We start from the raw sequence: 23,555 nt of genomic DNA, 5'->3' as shown, positions 1-23,555 counted from the left end.
CTCTGTAAGGAAACCTCCATAAATCCAAAAGGGCAGGTTTGGGAAGTTTATAGATAGTTGAGCATGTACATTTCCTGGAGGGCCACATGCTCAGAAAGGCAGCAAAACTCCATGTGGCTTTCTCTGTACCCTGCCCTAGGCATCTCTCCTATCTGGCTGTTCATAGGCTACCTTTAAAATAAGCCAGTAAACATAAATAGAGTGTTTCTCTGACTTCTGTGAGCCACTCTAGAAAATTAACTGAACTGGAGGAGGGCGTCATAGGAGCCCCAGAACATAGTCAGTAGGTCACAGGGCATAGCCTAGGGTTTGCAATTGGTGTCTGAAGTGTGGAGGGGTCATCTTGGGAACTGAGCCCTCAGCTGTGGAATCCCATGCTATCTCCAGGTAGGAAGTGTCGGGGTTGAATTGAATTGCATTGGAGAACAACAGTGATCAGAGCACACCCAGCTGGTGTCCGCTGGAGAATCTGCAGAGCTGATTGCGTGTTGCTGCACTCGGTAACTGTGAGAAGAGTGCGCGTAGAAGGAGAAAGGCCCCGCTCCCCCTCCTCAGCCTCTGTCTCTGGGACCACCTTACAAGGATTTTGCATAGTCGACTCACCAGTCACTCACAGCAGCTCAACAACTACGAGAAATCTTGGCTCATTTCTAATTTTCAGACAAGGAAACAAACTCATAAATTAGGTGACTTGCTCAGGGTAAGACAGGCAGGACTTCTGACATCAAATTGTGTGCTTCAGATAAGAATGGGAGCCTCAGAATCTGACATTCAGAATAGACTTTGCTACTTATGAGGCTCCTTATTGCCTTGGAGCCTCAACTTACTAATATGAAAAATGGGAATGATAATAATAATAATAATACCTGCCTCATAGGGTGGTTTTGTTATATGGTGTTCAGCACAAGGTTAATGCTAAATATTCAATATTGGTTAAAATGTTACTATCGCATTTTGCGTGTGTATGGCACTGGGGATTGAACCCAGGGTGTTCTACCACTGAGCTACACCCCAGGGTAACCCTTTCTTTTTAGTTTAAAACAGGGTCTCACTAAGTTGCTGAGGGTCTTACTAAGTTACTGAAGCTGCACTTGAACCTGAAATCCTCCTGTCTCAGCCTCCCAAGTGCTGGGATTATAGGCCTGTGCTGCCACGTCTGACTACTACTACTATTCTAATACCTTGGAATCAAAGTAGACTGGGAAGTGCCCAGCACCTACCACACAGTAGACACTCAGTAAAAACTGGCTCCCTTCTTCAACTGTTGGGGTTCGTTCTATCTCTGAAATAAGATTTCTGGCTGTTTGACATCTTGGAGATCAACAGCATCATACTGCCTTCAGCCCCCGCTCGCCCCACCCTCCACGGCTGACCAGTGGGAGAGGGCAGCTACCTCTGGGCAGCCCATGAGATAACGGGCTTTTGCTTCTGGCCAGAACTTGCTGGAAGCTGGACAGGCCACCTGTTACTTACCATGCACATCAATCAGCCAGAGAAACCTCAGGCTGGCGGGGAGCTGGAGGGCTCGAGAACCAGACAGAACAGTGCTGCTGAGGGTGGACCAGCTCCCGGGGCTTGGCAGAGACGCAGCTCTGCGAGATCACTATGAGGTCACCTGCTCCTTCCTCCTGGGGAATCAGAGACAGAGACGCAGTTGCGTGGGCCAATGGAGAGTAAGGTTAGGAGGACGGTCCTTAACAAATTTCCCAATGGGAAGCAGTTTTGCTTTCCCTCTGTCTCTCAAGGCACCAGACCAATCAGTCACTGAAAAACAAGTTTTGGTGCCAGAACCTTCCGTGGGTTGCAAGGCTACTTTGCAGAGAAAGGTACTCGAATCCTGCTGCTCCAGGCTTGGGTCATTCTCTCCAGACTCAGGGAGTTTGGGGTATGTCCTTGGGGGTTCTGGGGGCAGGGAGCCACAGCTTCCTGTGCCAGGGCACACCCTATCTTGCTGGGTCTCTCTGCTCCTCACTAGCAGCTGATATTATCCTTAGCCATAAATTACTTCCCCTCTTAAGTTAATTTGCTATTTTAAGAAAGTTGCTGGCGTGAAATAGCAAAGATAGTAAAGGGCACAGGTGTCTGCCTTTGACCTGCAGGTGGCACACAACCTCCGGCTTCTCCTACCAGACCTCCAAGCTCCAGACCCTTCCCTTGTCTCCCCTCTGCTGGCAGTCCTGCTCCTTCTCAGCTACCCACCATCAGATTAACTGAATGCCTTGGAAATATAGACTGCTCGAGGAATAGAAAGAACGCTGCAGCCCCGCTGCGGCCTCTAAAGGCTTCAGAGTGAGAGCTTCAGAGCCCAGAGGGACAGCCAGGCCCTGCAGTGTTTGCTCTGCCCCCGGCTCCTCCTCGGCAGAAGCGAGTGTATTGCGATGGCCATGGTTAGTACCATGTGACCCCATTCCCTGGCTGTTTCTCTTTGGACTGAGGAGGTGATTATGCCAAGGACAGATTTGTAGGCTGACTTGGCCTGGGCTTGGTGGCTTGATGCCAGGGCTTTGCTCAACAGAGGTGGCAGTGACCAGTTGGAAAAGTTGTATGTTCTCTTTTTGGAGTTTGAATCAGAGAGAGGGGGGGGGAGGGAGAGAGAGAGAGAGAGAGAGAGAGAGAGAGAGAGAGAGAGAGAGTGTTAGATGGAGCAGGAGCAGATATGACAGGATGATCAGGGAAACTGAAGCAGGCAGGGAGGCTAGCAGGACCCTGGTTGCCCTGCCAGGGCAAGGGGCAGGAGGATGCTGGACCCTCGGCCACTCTCCAGCTCCCACAGAATCCAGCCCCGGCTGTGGGATATCCGCCTCCTGCATTGCCATGGACACTCTCATAAGAGCCCCTTTAGAAGACAGCCTGGTGGGGCTCTCTTATTTACCACCCATGAAAGGAGCTGATAAGAATTCATATGATTTATAGACAGTACTTAGGAGGCTGAGATAGGAGGATCACAGGTTTGAAGCCAGCCTTAGCAACTTAGTGAGAGTCTTTCAATATAAAAATGGCTGGAGGTATGGCTCGGAGATAGAATGCCCTTGGGTTAAAAAAAAAAAAAAAAAAGAACTTATCTGATCTGTTTTTACAGACAAGGGATTGAAGCCCAGGTTACAGAACCAGCCCATGGCCGAGTTCAGACAGGACCCAGGTCTTCTGGGAGCAAGGGAGTGGGCAGCGACAGAGGCTAGAAGGTGAGAGGAGAGTGGGCTTCCGGGAAGAGTGAAGAGTGGAGAGGAGACCATGAGCTCAGTCGCCAAGCTCTCTGCAATGCTGTTGTTACTCAGAACAAGTGTGCAAATAGCAAGAGCTGCGTTCTAGACCACTTCGGGGCCAGGCCCTCTCGCTTGAGTGGTGTGAGCAGAGGCCACAGCTCTACTGTGCACCCTGCCTTGCTAACGTCGCCAGCCTTCCCTGGGCGTTCCCATGGGGCCATGGTTCAGGAAACGACGGAATGAGCAGCAGAGCCTTCCTCCTCACTGGTGGTGTGTGCTGAAGATCACATCTACGCTAATTTTGCGCTAATTTCTAATGTCCCTAGAGTCCTGTGTCTCACTAGGTCGCTAAGAATATCACTAAGTAGCTGAGGCTTGCTGCAAACCTGTGGTCCTCCTGTCTCAGCCTCCCAAGTACAGGCATGTACCACCATGCCCAGCTGCCCCTCTCCCATTATTTAATGGAAAAAGAGTTTACAGGGATATTCACTCTTTCCTACAAAAAAATACTGTAGGAAAGGTCTGCTGACGTAAGGAAAGAACTGTGGGGGCTAAGCTTTGTCTGGGTGTCATGATCCCCCAAACGAGGCATACAGCCCATGTTTCCCTCCTCACAGGCCCATGGACGCGGCGCGGGTTGCTGTGGTCGGAGCAGGTGTGATAGGGCTCTCCACTGCCGTGTGCATTTCCGAACTGGTCCCCCGGTGCTCCATCACTGTCATCGCAGACAAGTTTACTCCGGATACCACCAGTGATGTGGCAGCTGGCATGCTTATTCCTCACGCTTATCCAGGTGAGAGAGGGGTCTCAGCTTCCAAGTCGGAAGTTAGTGGAATTCTGTCCACCATATTGTCTGGCTGTGTTTGTGTCATGTGCAGCTGACCTGTTAGGAAAGGCTCAGATGTGCCAATGGGACAAAAACAACCTCTAAAGAGCAGCAGCTTAAAACGCTCACGTGCATGTCCATCAGGCCTCACAAGGGTGCAAGTCACCAGGCAAGGTCCCAGGCAGAAGGCGCAGGCAGCACCCTGGTTGTCCTCGGTAGCCGTGTTTGGGGGCAGGAGAGTCCTCTGCCATTAAACGCTGTGTTGACAGCTCTTTGGTAGAGATGGTCACGTGCTCCCACCCCTCAGGAGAAGGCTGGGAGGTGCGATTCTACATCTTGTAGAAGATGGATTGCAGAGGTGTTTAGTGAACAGCACCAACAACTGTAATTGGTTATACCACATCTTAACACTGATACCAGGAATGACCATCGGCTCAGAACCTATTTGCAATGGGACTAAAGCTCTCCTAGTCTCTAAGCCAGTATAAAAACAACCAGTCAATAAGTACTCAGGCCTGCAGATGCACTAATTTGTTCACATGCCCATACATCTTTCGCACTCTGTATTCTTCATGTGAAGTGGGACGAGGAGGGAATTATCATTAGGTAGTAACCCAAATCACTGCAGCAAACGAGGTTCACACACTGTCTCCTCCTCCTTATTTCTATTCTCTTTTTGCCTTTTAGTTTTAAGAAATTTTGAAATCAAAGTTAATACACGCACATAGTTTAAATAGTCAAGTAGTTTATAAGATTGATTACAATCTCCAGCAATTTAGAATATAAAAATTCCTGTCCTTTTAATCTGGAAGCTCATGTCTTTGAGTGCAAGAAGCAGCCTTTGGGCTACTCAGTTGTTAACTTCCTCCCCTCGATGTCTCTCTGCCTCTCTTTCTGGAATTGCTATTATTTGGAGCCCCCTGGACTGGGCCTCCATTTTTTTAAGTTGTGTTCCCCTGCACTCTTATTTCTCTCTTGTTACTTTACTTGTCTTTTGGGAGGTCTTCTCAATTTTATCTGTTACCTTACGATTGAATTTTTATTTCTACTGTAACATTTTCAGTACTCCAGAGCTCCCTTTGTTCTCTGAATTTTCCTGTTATAGCATCCTGTTTGTGTTATATGGTTGCGGTATCTTCTCTTTCTGAAGATGCTAACAGTAGCTTTGAAAGCTTCTCTCCCTGCATTGTTTCTGCTGTCTTCAGGCCATATTTTTCTGTTGGACATTCTCATTTTTCAGGATAGAAGTTTTCCTTGGCTGCGTGGGAATCCTACCTGTCTGTTGATATTTATGAGTGGGACCCAAAACAGCAGGTGGGGGTTTCTCAGGGCTTACCTCGGGCTCGCTGCCTGTGAGCCTCCCTGGGGTAGATGGCAGGCTGACATCATTGTGTTTTGTTCTTGGCTGGGTCATATTCCCTAGAGAAGCTTCCGGTCTCCTGAGGCGGAAGGCTGAGGTGGCCGGTGCTGGTTCACACTAAGTGCCTTTCTTGTGACTGGAGCCCTTGTGAGCATTTTCCAGAGGCCCAGCTTGCATCCGGCCTGGGTGAGTGGTCAGAAGGCTGCTTGGTCGTCGTGGGATCATCTTCAAAGGAGAAGGCCCATCTGAGTGATTCTCCAGACCACTGAGGCCTGAGCTCTTTCTTTGGATGGGTGACTGGGTCTCTGGGATCGTGGCCTTTCTATCTTTAGTACTGCTACATAAAGTCTTTGGTCTCTTCTTTGGGAATCTTCCTTAGAAACGATTCAGATCAGCTACAGTGTAAATATCTCTAGTGCCCACAGATGTCTATACCATATAGGGACCATGCCTATCCCATAGGTTGTCATGCAGATTAAAGGAGTTAATCTAGCAAAGCATTTAGAACCGTGCCTGGCATATAGTCAGTGCTGCATTGGGATTTGCAATTATTCCAGGTACAGTTTATTTTTTGTTTTTGTTTTTGCCAGCACTTGAACATGAGTCAGGTCACCAGGTTCACCCAATCTTTGTAAAACTGGGTGCAGTCCTCTACACTGGCATAGATCATTAGGTAGAATTCATTTGAATTCTGTTAGTCAGCTTTCTGTCACTGTGACAAAATACCTGAGGTAATCAACTTCGAGAAGAAAAGGTTTATTTCGGCTCATGGATTTTGATGTTTCAGTCCATGGCCCCTTGGCCCCGTCACTTTGGGCCCATGACAAGGCAAAATCACCCTGATTGGGTGTGTGGTTGAGGCAAAGCTGCTCACTTTTTGGAGGCTGGGAAGCAGAAAGAGAGGGAGAGATAGAGTGTGTTTGCTTTTATTTAAAAAAAAAAGTGTCTCCTTCCAAACCCATTAAGCTATGAATCCATTAACTTACACATCGATTAATCCATTTATGAGGCCAGAGCCCTCATGATTCAATCACCTCCCACAGACCCCGCCTCTGAGCACTGCTGCATCGGGGACCTTGGTACAACAGTATTCAGTGGGACTTCAATGCATTGGGACTTCAGTGCATGAGCTTTGGGGGACATTTAAGATCCAAGTCATAATGCGCTCTGCCATAGTTTGCTCTGCAGCTTATCATTTATTTCCTTGTTATTTATAAATCAGCAGCCCCATCTACAATTCTGGAATATGGTGTTGAGTTCACACAAGTGCACGTTTAGTGATCACAGTGTAGATCCTCTGTTAGATAAAATAGTTACTGGCTCCCTAACGGGTGCACCGTTTTAAGACCCTGCTGCTGGAGTGCCTCCTTGACCTGGGGGCTTCTGTGAAGTTCAGGGCCACCTCCTCAAGTGGGGCCTGCCCACCATCCACCGTGCCTCAGTTCCCTCGTGTTGTGTGTGGCTCCTGGTGATGGCCCCTCAGAATCACCATTCCCTAGCCCTTGGCCTGAGCCTGGACACTCCCTCATGACCATCCACAGGGTCAGATGCCCAGGCTCTTCACCACAGTTGGAGTTGTTGGTGGCTCTGGTGTGTGCCTGCTCTCTGTGCGTACACTGAACACTATTATTTGGGGGCTCAAATCAGGCTTCTTGTTTCCTCCCTGACAGGTCTGGCACCATTACAGAAGCTCCCCAGGTCCCCTCGCACCCAGCTGACCTTGGGAACGCTCTCCTGAGCTGGTCCGTGACCCCATGGGCTGCAGTATCTGCAGCTCTGGTGGGGAAGTCTGGCCTGCGGAGTTCATCTCCACAATGCAGGCCATTGTTTGCCTATCATTTCCTTGGATCAGCAGGGGACCCTCCTTTCCATAGTCTGCTTTCTGTCCTAATTGATCTAAGTCCCACAGATACCTGCTCCCCTTGCCACCCATCATATTTCGAGTCCCCAGAAAAGGGATGGTCAGTCCTTTCTCCTATCATTTCAACTATGTGGACAGCTGGATCTCTCAGCTGTGGGCTCATTTCTGCTCAGGCTGTCTGTGGACCTTCACGGACCTTGGGAGTATGCCTTGTGCCAAAGACCACCTTCCAGCTGGCTCCCATGTTCCTCCTCCAATTAGTAATCGTTCCGTGAGTGGCTCAGACAGTATGTGTCAGCATCCCCAACTGCTCCCTGACGCATCCTCCCCCCCGCACCACCAAAGGACATTTTACCTGAATACGCCTCCTGGCCTCCTTCTTTTCCCCAGTTCTAGGGAGGAGCTTTTTGGAAGCACAGTGATCAACCTCAGTTTCTTTTCTGTTCCACTTGGCTTTTCTCTGTGACTGCAGGCACACCCAGGCACACACAGAAGCGGTGGTTTCGAGAGACCTTCGAGCACTTGTCTACCATTGCCAGTTCTGCGGAAGCTGCAGATGCTGGTGTTCATCTGGTGTCGGGGTAAGAGATGGATTCTGAAGTTACCTTAAAATTTAGAGTAATCTGGATAGATGTTGGAGTTTGACATAAAATATTGAGTGTCTGCTGTGGGCAGAGTGCTAAATTAGGGGTGAAAGGATTTAGGAAGAACAATCTAGGCTTTATTCCAAGGAACTTGAGAAAGACAAAGTATAGTAGCAGTTTTTTTTTTTTTTTAACAATAAGTAGCCAGTGTAGTTTTCATCAGGAATGCTTTTTTGAGTTTTTTTTTTAGGGAATGTGCAGTGATTTGAAAAAGGGTCCTAAACCCTCCACCCAGAAAGAAAACAAAAAACCCACATAGCAGGTAAACACTAAGCTTGGGTTCTGTGGGGATGGCGCAGCTGAGGGAAAGCAAGCAGGTGTGACACCGGGATAGGTGTTGACACCTAAGGTAGGGGGACGGCTTATTTATTTTAAGTCCTTGGAGAAGAAGAGGTTCTAAAGATGTAAGTTTTGTGGGCCACTGAAATTGCCTTTAAAAAAATGTTGACGGATTATTTTACCATTTTTATTTCACTGCAATTGCCTTTTGAAGTGCTATTTGGAAAAAGATATTTCTGAAATGGTTAGCATGCTTCTATTTGATTTTAATATCTGATTTTAGGAGACATGCAAAATCAAATGAAAGTTTGAAAATAAATCTCATTTAACATTCCTACCACAAACTTAGCACTTAAAGTATGATCAATGTCTTTCTATATCTTCTTGTGTGTGTGTGTGTGTGTGTGTGTGTGTGTGTGTGTGTGTGTTAATTTGAATCCAGGGGCATTCTACATCAGACCTAAACCTCCAACCCCTTTTATTTTTTATTTTGAAGTAGGATATTCCTCCTCCTCTTCTTCCTCCTCCTCCTCCTCTCCCTTCTTTCCTCCTCTTCCTCCTCATTCTCATTCTCATTCTCATTCTTATTCTTATTCTTATTCTTATTCCGGTACTGGGGATGGAACCCAGGGGCATTCTACCTCCAGGCTACACCTCCAGCCTTATTTTTATTCTTTATTTTGAAACAGGGTCTCACTGAGTTGCAAAGGGCCTCACTACGTAGCTGAGGCTGTCCGCGAACCGCAATTCTCTTGTCTCAGCCTCCCAAAGGCTGGGATTACAAGCGTGCGCCACCACGCCTGGCTAGCATCTTCTTAAATTGCTGAGGGTCTCACTAAGTTGCTGAGGTTGACATCAAATCTGCCATTTGTACTGGGATGACTGGCATGCGCCACCACGCCAACTTCTCTATATTTTCTTAAACAAAAATGACTAGGAATTCTATCACTTTTAATTTATGTCTCAGTGCAATCATATGCCATAAGACTTACATTGTGTTATCCTGCACAGTGACACAGTCATGCCCCACAGGCATACACAGATCTGAGTCTCAGGCAACTGGTGTGTTGGAAGGACTGAACAAAGTCCAGGGTAATGGGGAGCGGCTGAGGGATTTTACACAGCAAAGTAACTGATCATTTTTGCATTTCAAAAATATGGTATCTGTAATGTGAAAAGGCGATTTTTGGGGAAGAGTGACAAAGGTAGAACTGATTCAGTATTGATAGTAGGAATGGAGAATAGATGGATTTGATAAATGCTTGAAGAGATCTGGGGGGATTTAATAGTTGATGGCAAGAGGTGGGAGAGAGAAAGTTGTCAAGGACAATTTTTGGGTTTTTGGTAAGCATCTGGTTGGATAGATTTCACTTCCTGATTAGGGAGAGAGAGAAAAGAAGAAGAAGAAGAAGAAGAAGAAGAAGAAGAAGAAGAAGAAGAAGAAGAAGAAGAAGGAGGAGGAGGAGGAGGAGGAGGAGGAGGAGGAGGAGGAGGAGGAGGAGGAGGAGAGGATTAAAAGAGGAGAGGAGAGGAGAAGAGAGAAAAGAAGAGAGGAGAGGAAAGGAGAGGAGAGGAGAGATCTAAGTAGAGTCACTTAGTTTGGAATAGGTGACATGAACATGGTTCTGCATCTGTTTTTGAAGCTAGAAAGAGAAAGGCCACACAGTAAGCACCATTTATACCTTTTTGGGACTGTTTTGAATGAATTAGTTCAACTTCCCAGAGATTATTGTAAATGAATTATTAAGAGAGAGAAATTCTAGTAGGTTAGTGACCACATCATTAGCACTTAAATTATGCTTCTTACAATTTCAGAGCAGCGATGGTTGCATTTACTGGTAGAAACAGCCCAATGCTTATAAATCCGATCATACGTGTAGCAGCTATTGGTAGCACTATTATAGGCTTCTTGTTACACAACCAATATCATTCCAGACTCATCCACCCCAACCATGCTGTGACCGATCAGATATCCTTTGCACAGCTCTTTGTTTTTTCTCTGGAGCTAAACATGATGACTTATAACTTAATTCATAATTTGCTCATGCACTCGGAGTGCACATGAAATGGGTATAAATTATTCCAACTTAGATATCTTGTTTAAGATTAAGGCTAACCTTTAAACTTAAGATGTTTTGCTTACAATTTATGTAAAGCATTGTGTAAAATATGAACACCTTTCTTCAAAAATGCATAGGTATAAGGAAGTAAGATATGGGCAAAAGCATGTGTGTGTGTGTGTGTGTGTGTGTGTGTGTGTGTGTGTGTGTGTTATTAGAAGTTTAAATCAGGAGCATTCTACCTCTGAGCTACACCTCCAGCTCTATTTTATTTTGAAACAGTCTTGCTAAGTTGCTGAGGCTGGTTTGTGAGACTCCTGTCTCAGGCTCCCTAGTCCTGGGATTACAGGCATGTGTCACCATGCCTGGCAACAAAAACTTTTTAGAGAAAGTGAATTAAATTCAGTCTTTTAAAAGACACCTTACTTTTGCCGGGCGTGGTGGCACACACTTGTAATCCCAACATTCAGGAGGCTGAGACCTGGAGTATCGTGGTTTGCGGACAGCCTCAGCTACTTAGTGAGGTCTTCTGCAACTCAGTGAGACCTGGTTTCAAAATAAATAATAAAAAATAGGGCAGGGGGTGTAGCTCGGAGGTCAAGTGTCCCTGGGTTCCATCCCCAAAAACCCGCAAAAAAAAAAAAAAAGACACCTTACTTTTATTTATCTACTGATCTATGGTGCTGGGAATTGAACCCAGGACCTCTGCCAGTGAGTTAAACCCCAGCCTGGTATGTTGCTTCTAAAATGTCTTATTCTTCCAGTCATGAACATTTGAAATTCAGCTACTAAGTTATCTGAGCCCGAATTTCTTTTAGTGTTTAGAGGAAATGAATTTCAAAAAATACTTTAGAGACCCGGGCGTGGTGGCACACGCTTGTAATCCCTGCGCTTGGCAGGCAGAGACAGGAGGATCGCGCAGGCTCGAAGCCAGCCGCGCGCGCTGGCTTAGGAGACCCTGTTTCCAAATAAAAATGTAAAAATAGGTCTGGGAGTGTAGCCCGGAGGTAGAAGGGCTTCCAGGAACCCCAGTACCACCAAAAAAATAAAAATAAAAAAAATAAAAAATATGTTAGAGAATGTCAATGGAGTTTACTGGGGATCTACCATTTCACAAAATTTCGGGAAAATGTCCCATTTACTGTGTTTGAGTTGGCAGATATTTCGGAGCGTCCCTACTGAAGAAGTACCGTTCTGGGCTGACGTGGTCCTGGGATTTCGGAAGATGACGGAGGCTGAGCTGAGGAAGTTTCCTGAGCACGTGTTTGGCCATGCCTTCACAACCCTGAAATGCGAAGGCTCTGTCTACCTCCCGTGGTTGGAGAAGAGGTGGGTTGAAAGGCTCCGGGATGCTTTCTTTATCTCTCACAGCCCTGTATAAATTCATAAATATTCAGCAGAGTCTGAAAATTCCCTGTGAAAAACTCCTCCAGCGCTGTTTTGCTTCTGCTCACAAATGGCCAAGATTCTGTAAAACAATCTGAAGACAGTGTTCCAGTCACAAGGATTATGTCCACGCTAGGCACATGGTAAAACATGTTTTATGTCTGTTTTTAGTCCACACTGTGATATCCACGCCTGACTGGTCCCCTGTAAACCCTCCTTATTGAGCCAGGCATGGTGGCAGATGCCTGTAATCCCAGTATTTGGGAAGCTGAGACAGGAGGATTTTAGGTTCCAGACTAGCCTTGGCACTTTAGTGAGACTCTCAGTGACTTGGTGAGGCTCTGTTTCACAATAAAAAGTCCTGGGGCGGGAGGGTATCTTGGAGGTAGAATGCCCCTGGGTTGAATCCCCACTACTACACACAAGAACAAAAGCAAAAAAAAAAAATAATAATTGAAATAGTATCTTAGTTTCTTTAGCTATAAAATGGGAAAGTGTGGAGAATATACTTCCAGCTATAAATTGGCAAAATTGATTTTGGTTCTTTGGATAAAAAAAGTATGCTTTTTATAAATTAGCTTTGAATTTTTTTTACTTGCAGTAAAAATAGTAAAAAATAGCTTCACTCATTTCCTTTATTCTGAATAAAAACTCCAAATCTGAGAGCTTATCCAAATTATGCAACTGCTTCCTTACTAAGTTCATCCCGTAGTATCTCGAACTTGTGTGTGTGTGTGTGTGTGTGTGTGTGTGTGTGTGTGTGTGTGGTACTGGGGATGGAACCCAGAGGCATACTCTATCTGAGCTACACTCTCAGCCCTATTTTATTCCTTATTTTGAAACAGGGTCTCACTAAGTTGTAGAGGGCCTTACTAAACATCTGAGGCTGGCTTAGAACCTGTGATTCTCCTGTCTCAGCCTCCCAAGTACTGGGATTACAAGCGTACACCACCATGCATGGCACTGAACTTGCATTTTGACTCCATTTTCAAGACTTCCTGTTTCTAGTTAGTTGGGAAACACACTGTGAATTATTATTATTATTATTTTTTTAGACACATCAATAAATCTCTCTTCAGTTGAGCTTGCACGTTGTAGGCAGGTGGAGTGCTGTGGAACACATGCCCCTTCGATTCCCAAATCTGTAAACAGGTTGAATGTTCCTTATCTGAAATGCTTGGAACCATAAGTGTTTCGAATTTTAGATTTTTCTTTTTTGGTACTTGGGATGAAACCCAGGGGCATTCTATCTCTGAGCTATACCCACAGCCCTGTTTTTTTTAAATTTTATTTATTCTTTATTTTGAAACAGGGTCTCACTGAATTGCAAAGGGCCTCACTAAGTAGCTGAGGCTATCTGCGAACCACAATCGTCCTGTCTCAGCCTCTTGAATGCTGAGATTACAAGCATGCACCACCACACCTGGCTCTAGATTTTTTTTTTTTTTTTGGTAATATTTGCATGTAGCCAAGATGGTGGAGGAAGAGGGCTGTTAGTCCCCTTTGGTCCCGGGGGAAGCTTTGCAAGACTGGGGCTCCTCTCAGCCCAAGACCAGGGGTGAGGCTTTCAGGCCTGCAGGGGGCGGAGAGGAGGTGGGCAGGACACTCGAGGTGCCCTCTGCCAGCTGCCATCCAGGGCCTGCCCCGCAGGCCAGCTGGGCAGCCACAGGACCCGCCTGTCCTCACCCCCAGGCCTGCTTCTGCTGCCTCCTGGCCTCTTCCACACAATGAGAGCCACCAGCCTCCAGGCTCATGCTCAAGAAAGAGCATTTCATTTGGCAAACCACACAGTGAGGGCTTCGGCCTGGCCCTAGCCTTCTGAAATTATGTCGACTCCCAGGAAAAAGACATTAATTTATTACAGCTTACATCTTTAGTATTATCAAAGAACAGAACAGATCAGTTCCTTCTTAAACGATGCCCTGTAGTCTCTAGAACGAACCAACTGATGAAAACCCCTCAGAGGCCTCCTCACCGCGCAGGCCGTGATTCACGTCTCCTGACAGAGGACTCCCATCCTGCCGCGTCGTCACTTGCCCCTTCTAGAAAATGAATCGCAGAGGGGACAAGTCTTCCGCAGGGCAGCTCGCCTAAATAAATCATCCTGCAGGGGCCGGAATCTACCCGCCTGTGATGACATCCAGAAAGCTGGTGGTCCTCTCTCTCTCTTCCCTGGAGGTCACAGGGACTCATGCCCCTGAGGGCGCTGAGCTCTGCCCTCTCCCTTCCCGCTCTTGCTCTCTGGCCAAGCCTCCCCGGCACTTTCTCTGGGAAAGCCTCTGTCTCCCCACCCCCCAGACAGAGGAACAGGAGGCTGAAGGCTGTAGACATAGCTCGGCATGAGGATACCCCTGGCTAGGGAAGGGTGAGGTAAGGGCGTTGTCCAAGAAGGTGGGGGAATGTCAGTGTCTTTCCTGGTGATGGCATTAAGGTTCCTAGGGGACAGGGGGTCGCTGTGTGGGGTGCAACAGCCTTGGAGGGCTTCCCTCAAGGCTTCACTAGTGCACAGGTGCATTTCTACAGCCTACCAGATGGACTGAGGGTCATGATTGTTCTCTTTCAGAAAGCCCTGAGCCTCATCCACACCCCTCTCCTTATAGGAATAGAGGCTTCTCCATTGGAGTGTTTAATCTGAGTTCATGGAGTAGACGGGCCAGGATGGATGGTCAGAGAAGTGTAAAATAGAATGCAGTTTGTTTTATTGGAATTTGTATGGTAAGGGAATGAACGAGGTGTATGGGCAGCAGAGGAGATAATCCTGTCAGGTCCAAATCATGCCATATGCATTTAGTTGCACTGTAAACCTAAAATACACCTTTAAATCTTAACTGTGAAATGTTGTGCTACATATAGCTACACTGTGTTGCCTGGAAAAAAACAGCCCCCACCCCAATCCATGTGCATAGTACTGTAGCCAAATTCTTTCTTCCCTTCTGGTCCCATCTGGGTTTCCAAAATAATACTGGGTATCCCTTCTTATTGGGTTCTTGTCCAGTGAATTTCAACAAATGACGTCCAAGCACCAGTGAAGGGTATAGAAACAAGTTTGTTAAAAGTCAAAGGATGAGAGAAAACAAAAACTGCTCCCCACACACAGGGCGAGGGGGCCCTGAAATAAAGCAACTGTGACTTTTAAAGTTCTTGGGAGGTGAGCTTCCATGCCTTCTTGTTTTGAAACAGGGGCTCACTAGGTTGTTGAGAGTCTAACTAAGTAGCTGAGGCTGGCCTTGAACCTGGGATTCTCCTGTCTCAGCCTCCCAAGTACTGGAATTACAGGCACGTGCTACCATGTCTGGCATTCCAGCTGAGATTTTAAGTTAGTTTTCTTGTTTTTGGACCAATAGACCAAACACAGTTAATTTTATGGTTGTTATCTTAAGGTGTCATTCTTCAGGTTGAAAAAGGAGCAATTTAAAAATTGACTACGTCTAATAATACATCCAGAGCACATCCTGACACTGTTACATCTAACACAGTCTTTCCATGAAATACATCAGCACCACCCTTCCCACGCTTGGACCAGGTCCTTGATCCCAGTCGGGACATCCTCACATCTTTCTACGTCTTCAGCTATGGGTTCACATCCTTTCACTGGCTTTCACCTCTCATCTCCAGTCTGTCTTCTCACAGGGACTCGAACCTCACGCTGTTTTCCTCATTCTAACTGATTTAAGGACATAGACCCACCTTGGGAGTGGCCAGTCCTTGAGGCCAGGCTGGAGTGGACTCGGTGCAGGGTGAGGGGACTGTCCCTCCCAGCTCGGAGGTACCTTGGCTCCGGCCTTGCATCTCAGTGGTTCTCTCACAATCTGTGCCCTCAACCTGGGCCCTCCCTGTCCAAGGGAGCATGCTGAGCTGGGCTGGGGGGCCAGCTGGGCAGGACCCGGTGCCACCTCGCCTCCCCCTGGGCTGAGCCACAGAGCAGGGTTTCCAAAGCCTCTGGTGTGCAGAGGATCGGCTCAGAGTTCCCCACTTTCTCACCCGGGTGTGGGCTTACATCTTAGGAGGGAGCTTGCCCTTTACATTTGCACAATGTGGATAATATTCTCAAAATATGGTTCAATCTGCCTCAAAGGAGAGTTAAAATGTCTACCTTTGATCAAATTAGAAGCCGCTCAGAAATGTTAAGTGACTAAATAAACTATTTTTCCAGTTTCTACTCATTAAGTTCCTCCAAACAATTAGAGTCTAAGTTTCTGGGCCAGCTCTGCGGGTTTAGTCGTGCCTGGGTTGGGCTCTTCTGCATCTGTGCTGGGCTGCACCCCCCTTCCTGCCCACTTGAAAGCCACATGCTGCCCACTGCCCAGGGTTGCCTTGAGGGCATCCCCACCGCACAGCCCACCTCCCTGCCCAGGGCCACAAGGGCAGGAAATGAGAGATGGGAGGTGAAAATTGTCTGTAGTGAAACGTGTGTGTGTGTGTGTGTGTGTGTGTGTGTGTGTGTGTGTAAAGTGATATTAGGCTGGGCACAGTGGTACACACCTGAAATCAGATGCTTGGGAGGCTGGGACAGGAGGATCACAAGGTTGATGCCAGTTTCAGCAAGTGAGGCCCTCAGCAAGACCTTGTTTCAAAATAAAAATTAAAAAGGGCTGGGGATATAGCTCAGAAGTGGGATGCCCCTGGGTTCAATCCCCAGTACCCCACAAAAGAAGCACTTATTGAGCCCATCCTCCTGAAGGCTGCAGCCAGCTCAGCCGCCCTCCTTGCTGCAACTCCCGGAGTAGAGGGAAGGGTCCCGAGGATCTTCAGTTCTCATGCTGGTGATCAGGGTGGGCAGTCAGCAGAGGGCTAAGCGATGCTCGGCAAAATGGGCACTTTCATGTTTCAGGGTGATGCTCAGAGGACATATGGCTGGGGCTAGTTAGTGGGCTCCATTTCCTTATGGGAGGATGGGCGATGGTATTCTCTTTCTCTAGGGTGAGGTTCAGCCTCAGGCAGCCCCAAGAAGAAAGGCACCATGCTTCTTATTCACCCCGACCACATTACACAAAACTTGCATAATAGCTGCCTCGTCTGGTAGTGAAAAACACTTTCAGGTACCTGGTTGCTTCACTTAACATCTGGCTTCTGGAAAGTTCTCTCCTATGCGTCGGTGCCATCTTATGGCATCACCCTGGGGTGCGTGATAACAACTCATCCTTGCCAGGCAGCTGCATTGCAACAGCGTAAAGGTGGCCAGGCCTGGGGAGTGGGTGGGTTTCTTGGGATCTGAGGCCTGGGAGGGGCCCAGCACACTGAGCCTGACAGGGCCTCCTAGAGCCCTGTGATGGTTGAAGCAGTCTCCAGTGGGAGGTTGGTCTTTTATCAGCAGCTTTCAGCAGGGGACCACTGAAATAGAAAAGAAAGACATTCACATTTATTGAATTCTTACATAATCATCATAACAACTCTGTGAGCCGGGCACTCTTATCCCTAGGTTGTAGTTAAGAAAACAGTTCAGTGAATTTAAGAAATTTGCTTAAATCTCAAGGCTGGCAAGCTCTCTTATTTCCTGAATTAGAACAATAATTCTGAGTTCTAATTAGAATGGCTGATGCACAGAACGTAATGCTCAAATATTAGCACATGGAATCCATATCTATTTTTTAAAAAAACAAGATAATATCCGAATAAAGATTAATTTGAAAGGTTTTAAAATCTAAATGTCATACTTAATTAGACCTAAGTGATACAAGGGTATCACTTCCACAGTATATTTGACAATAGCATATCCAACCTCTAAGCCCTTGATTTTTCTCATAAAAAGCTTTTATTGAGCAACTGTAATGTGTTATGCATTGTGTCAGACCTTTTCCAGACAATTTTACTTATTCAATAAGCCTATGAAATCAGTATTATTATTCCCATTTTTTTTGTTGTTTTTTTGCGGGTCTGGGGATGGAACCCAGGGGCACTGGATCTCCAAGCTACACCCTCAGCCCTATTTTTTATTCTTTATTTTGAAACAGGGCCTCACTAAGTAGCTGAGGCTGTCCGCAAACCGTGATCCTCCTGTCTCAGCCTCCCAAATGCTGGGATTACAAGCATGTACCACTACGCCCAGCTTTATTATCCCCATATTATGGAGGAAGAATTAAAGTTTAGAGAAATTGAATACCTTAACACAGCAAAAGGCAGAGCCCAGCCGGGCATGGTGGCGCACGCTTGTAATCCCCGCACTTGGGAGGCTGAGATAGGAGGATCACACAGGTTTGAAGCCAGCCTCAGCTACTTAGTGAGGCTCTCAGCAACTTAGTGAGACCCTGTTTCCAAATAAGTATAAAATAGGTCTGGGAGTATAGCCCGGAGGTAGAAAGCCTCTGGGTTCCACCCCCAGTACCACACACACACACACACAAAAGGCAGAGCCCCTCTAAACCCTTCCTTTTTCTTGGTGTTCACTTTCTTTTTTTCTTTTTCTTTTTTTTTCTTTTTTTTTTCTTTTAGTGGTACTAGGGGTGAAACCCAGCAGCTTTCTACCTCCAGGTTATATTCCCAGACCTATTTTATACTTTATTTGGAAACAGGGTCTCACTAAGTTGCTGAGAGCCTCACTTAGTAGCTGAGGCTGGCTTCGATCCTGTGCGATCCTCCTATCTCAAGCCTCCCAAGCGCGGGGATTACAAGCGTGCGCCACCATGCCTGGCTTGGTGTTCACTTTCTAAAGATTAAAAACGTCCTGCAATGTGTTGGTCAGTATCACCAAAAATCTCAATTTATTCTCTCTGTGCCAGTATGCTAGAAGACCAAAAACAAAACAAAACAAAACAGCTTTCCAGAGTTCATTTATTTTAAAAATACTCATCTATTCTTGAGTTCCTAAAAACACATCATCTAAGCTTCCAAAATGTTTGCTCCACGTTGAGAGCTGAAAACTGAAAACTTGTGCCCATAAAATCCCTCTGTATTAAATAGTTTGATTTATGAGCTGTCTTACTGTCTAAAAGTCTCTGGCCTCGTTTAACCACTTTTAGTGGCTCTCTGTGGCTCTAAAGTGTGGGTGTTGGCTAGATTCTTTTGTTTTTCTCATGTTAGGTAAACAGCACACTGTTTTCCACGAAGTTTCAGAATAACAAGCAAGGATGCCTAGCGTAAAGGTACCAGCACCTAGAACTTAGTTCTATTGTTTGGGGCACTGATGCTGGAAATTCCTGCTTGTGTTTCATGGTAAGTGCCCTGCAGGCTTGAATCATCTGAGAGCAAGAGGTAGCCTTTTAGCCCCTCCTTTTAGCCACAAGCAGTGTGTGGCATGGCAAGGTCCTCTGCAAATATTTGTCGAGTGATAAACAAATCTAACCCAGAGGTTTCAAGCTGTTCTTCACACTGCTCCATGGAGATACTTCAGAGGTGCCTGCAAGGGAGGTAGCGTGGCGGCTGAGGGGCTGGGGACCTGGTTGGCAGCTCGCCCTGAAGTCAGCTGCAGAGAAGTTGCAATCCACTGATTTCAGCTGCGGTTTTACAGACAAGCAAGCCGAGCCGTTGGGGTCAGGGCTGTGACGCAGCTGAGCAGCAACGTTCCACACGCATTTACCTGTGGCATTTTCTAGAAATGGGAACCAGTGTCAGAAGCCCAGTTTCCTGCAGATCTCAGCACAAGTTTCATTTGAACTTTCCAACCAGGAAGTGGAAATAGAACATTAGAATCACTTTAAAAGAGTCCCTTCTTGCTAAATTAAAATCAGTGGTCAAACAGTGCCTCCTCACCTTCTCAGCCTTGTCTTATTTATCACCGTGACCAAAATACCTGACAAGAACAACATGGAGGGGTAAAGTTTACTTAGGCTCGCCGCTTCAGAGATGGTGTCCATGGTTGGCCAGCTCCATGGCTCTGGGTCTGAGGGGCAGAACATCATGGCAAAAGGACGTAGCAGAGAAGAGATGCTCAGTTCATGGAGGCTGGATAGATGGGGGGAGGGAGGGAGGGGGAGATAGATAGAGAGAGAGAGAGAGAGAGAGAGAGAGAGAGAGAGAGAGGAGAGAGTGAGTAAGTATAAACAACCCTTTTAGAGCATGCCTCCTCTGCCTACTTCTTTTAACTAGGTCACACCTTCCAATAGACCATCCAGCTATTAGTGGCTTAATTTTTCAAATCAGTTCATCGGATGGATGATGAGGTTGGGTTTTCATGATTCAGTCATTGCCCAAAAGCCCCACCTCTAAATCTTGCTGCATCGAGATCATGCTTTCAACATAGGAGCTTTTGGGAGATATTCCATATCCAAACCATAACATATGCTCTGGAAATTTCTGCCTTTTCTCATGTTTTTCTTCTCCTGAGACCTCTGTTTATCTGGCCTTGAAGGCAGGCGGTGTTCAGAACGGCCAGCGCGATCACCTCTGCTCTCTCGGGAGTAGGTAGGGTACACACATCCGCCTCCATTTCTGGTGTCAGCCCTTCTCAGGTTCTCCTTGGAAGGTGCTCGACCTGTAGCTGTTATAGGGAGAAGATGCCCCGGTGATGTCACCAGGGGGCTCCAGAGAAACAGGACCCATGGAGGTTGTGTGTGTGTGTGTGTGTGTGTGTGTGTGTGTGTATACAAACATCTCTCTCTTGTTTTATAGATATTTATTTATTCTATAGATAGGTATTTAGAATTTCATTCTGCAGTTATTTATGCATCTCCCAGTTCCTTTGTCAGCCTTCAAGGAAGGGCACCGAGCCCCACACCATTTTTGTACCTCTGGGTACCTTGTATCTAAACATTCAACCTGCATCTGTTGAACAGAACTACTGAGAGTCTTATATCAAATCTTCTATATTCTATAAACGACCTGGGAATAAGATTATAGGATTATGAGGGATTAGGATTAAGATGACAAGATTACTAGGGGTTATTGTTTAATGGCTACAGAGTTTCCATTCTGCAAAATGAAAAGAGTTCTGTGGGTGGATGGTGGTGATTGTTGCACAACAATGTGAATGTGCTTAATACTGCCGAGCTAAACGCTGAAAAATGGTCAGAATTGGCAACTTTTATGTAATAGGTGTATTGCCACAATTTAAAAGTGATCATATGACCTGAATAAGCTATTTCTTTTCCTTATTGATGTACTTGGTCCAAAAAGAAAATTATCAACTACAACTGTCATTAAGCCCAGCAATTACAAATATTTTGTGTTCCTCTTGTGCTAACAACCCCGTGGATATAAAGGGGGAGCTGCACTAGTAGAAATCATCTAATTCAGAAGAGCAGACTAATATCAAGAAACAGACAAGAGTTAACATGAGCTGGGCAACTATAATCCCATTACTTGGGAGATTGAGACAGAAGGATCACAGGTTTGTGGCCAGCCTCAGCAAGTTAGTGAGACACTGTTTTCAAATGAAAAATAAAATAGAGCTGGGGGTATAGCTCAGAGGTGGAATGTGCCTGGATTTAATCCCCAGTGCCCCCTCCTCCAAAATGAGAAAGTTAACAGTATGAGACAAAATGTCTAAGGTAGTCAATTTAGATGTTAAATAAGTAGTATAAATAGAAAAATTCTCGGGTACTTCAAGTGCTAAATCAACTTGGTATTTACTTTGCATCTAGAATAACATAGAAACTCTACAAAACAGAGCTGGGCGTGGTGGCTTACTTGGGAGGCTGAGACAGAAGGATCGCAGGTTCAAAGCCAGCCTCAGCTGTCAGCAATTTAGGGAGACTCTGTTTCCAAATAAAATATAAAATAGTTCTGGAGGTGTAGCTTGGATGTCGTATGCCCCTGGGTTCTATTCTATCCCCAGTACCACACACACACACACACACACACACACACACACACACACCCTAAGAAACTACAAAACATAAAGGAGCAAGACATATAATTTCCTTTGTTTCAGATTTTCACAATGGGTGTTCATTGAACAGTAACTGCAGGAAGCCCCAGTTGCCAAGGTCCTAAGGCAGTTGGTGACCAGCTCGTGGCTGCTCAGGCCCTGGACGCTCTCAAGGTGCTGCTCATGGATGGTCTTTTCCTTTCTGTTCCTGTGTTCCTGTCCTTCACTGGCTGGAAGTGGTCCAGTGGGTAGCTGCTAAGGCTCACTCCATGCTCTCTCTTCCCCAGGCTAAAGGGAAGCGGAGGCCGGCTCATCACCAGGCGGCTGGACAGCCTGTGGGAGCTCCAGCCGTCCTTTGACATTGTGGTCAACTGTTCAGGCCTGGGAAGCCGACAGCTTGCGGGAGACTCGACGATGACCCCTGTGAGGGGCCAGGTGCTCAGGGTCCAGGCGCCCTGGCTGAAGCATTTTATTCGAGAGGGCAGTGGGCAGACCTATATTTACCCAGGTGCATCCTACGTGACCCTGGGTGGAACTAGGCAGCAAGGAGACTGGAATCTGTCTCCAGATGCAGAAATTAGTAGAGAGATTTTATCCCGGTGTTACGTTCTGGAGCCCTCCCTCCACCGAGCCTGCAACATAAAGGAGCACGTGGGCTTGCGGCCTGTCAGGCCAGCCGTGCGGCTGCAGAAAGAGCTCCTTGTCCAGGGTGGACGGAGGCTGCCTGTGGTCCACCACTACGGGCACGGGAGCGGGGGCATCTCGGTGCACTGGGGCTCTGCTCTGGAGGCCGCCAGACTGGTGAGCGAGGGTGTCCAGGCCCTCAGGACCCCGGCAGCTACATCGAAGCTGTAGATGACACAGAATAATAACAAATTGCTCCAGAGATCATTGATCAAAGCACAATGTCAGCTCCAGAACAGGTTCAAATAACTTTTCCATTGCATGAAGGTTTAATTATTCATTTATTATTTTCAAAATTAGAAATGGTGTAGCATGTATTGGGAGACTTAGGAAATCTAACACTAATGATGTGGGACACAAAGCTCTATTTTCATTAAAAAACACTTGTTATATGTAGTAAGATTTCTTTTGGATCTGATGTCCAAGGATCTATGCTAACATACACAAATGGTAGAATGCTAGAAGCTGTAGGAATCTTGATATCGTCTTGAGATGATGTACAGAAAACAGGCACCGTGAACTGCAGAACTGCACATGATCCTCTTAGGATACGGCCACGTGAGCATTAGGATCCCTCTAAATAAAACTACCTGGAAGTGCAGTGTGGTGGCGTACTCCTGTAATCCCAGTACTTGACAGGCTGAGACTAGAAGATCATAGGATCGAGGCCAACTCCAGAAATGTAGCAAGGTCCTCAGCAACTTAGTGAGACCTTATTTCAAAACAGTAATAATAAGCCGGGCGTGGTGGCGCATGCTTGTAATCCCCGCGCTTGGGAGGCAGAGACAGGAGGATCGCGCAGGTTCGAGCAGGTTCGAAGCCAGCCGCATTGGCGTAAGAAACCCTGTTTCCAAATAAAAATATAAAAATAGGTCTGGGAGTGTAGCCCAGAAGTAGAGGGTTTCCAGGAACCCCCACTACTACTACTACTACTACTACTACTACTACTACTACTACTACTAACAACAACAACAACAACAACAATGGCTCGGGATGTAGCTTAGAGGTAGAATGCCACTGGGTTCAAGTCCAAGTACCACCAAAAGAAACTAAAAAATTACCTGGTGATCAGGTGAAGCAGATTTTGTTCACTTAATTAAAGATAAAGCATGATCACATCTGGTACTGTAGACAGCCTCCTCCCTGCAGCTGGCAATGATGATAGGCAAGAGAGACGAAGCTGCCTTTGGATGTGGAATCAATTCAGCATCTGCCTGGAGACCACCGTCTAAGCGCCGTGCACTTCATGACCACACATGATCGAGAGCTGGCTTGATGTATGGTTGACTTCACCTAAGTATTTTTGAAGATCGCATAGTATATGCAGCCAAAGAGCTAATTTGCTAATTAAAGGGGAGCAATCATCCCAAATGAAATATAACCAAAAAGTATTCTTCATGCTATGATTAGGTACCGAGGAGGAAGGGAATGTGTCTCACAAAAAAATGAGTTTGGGAATTGTTAAAGGGACTTGCCCTGGCTTCCTGACGCGGGTGGGCTCCGTCTTCAC

The 23,555-nt window shown here is 46.5% G+C and overlaps 1 protein-coding gene across 1 annotated transcript; it reads left to right on the top strand.

Annotated features, from left to right (window-relative positions):
* Positions 1–1,712: 1,712 nt before the first annotated feature.
* On the top strand, positions 1,713–22,216 carry DDO (D-aspartate oxidase; the record flags this gene model as incomplete). Its single annotated transcript, XM_080699745.1, has 5 exons — positions 1,713–1,826; positions 3,821–3,996; positions 7,723–7,831; positions 11,386–11,562; positions 21,649–22,216. The coding sequence occupies exons 2-5, from the start codon at positions 3,825–3,827 to the stop codon at positions 22,214–22,216; spliced, it is 1,026 nt and encodes a 341-aa protein (XP_080555871.1). The 5' UTR covers positions 1,713–1,826; positions 3,821–3,824.
* Positions 22,217–23,555: the final 1,339 nt, after the last annotated feature.

The sequence above is a fragment of the Muscardinus avellanarius genome (assembly GCF_963383645.1).
Source record: "Muscardinus avellanarius genome assembly, chromosome: 8".
Taxonomy (NCBI): Eukaryota; Metazoa; Chordata; class Mammalia; order Rodentia; family Gliridae; genus Muscardinus; species Muscardinus avellanarius.
The sequence above is the reverse complement of the archived record's forward strand: the minus strand, read 5'-3'. Positions and strand labels throughout refer to the sequence as shown.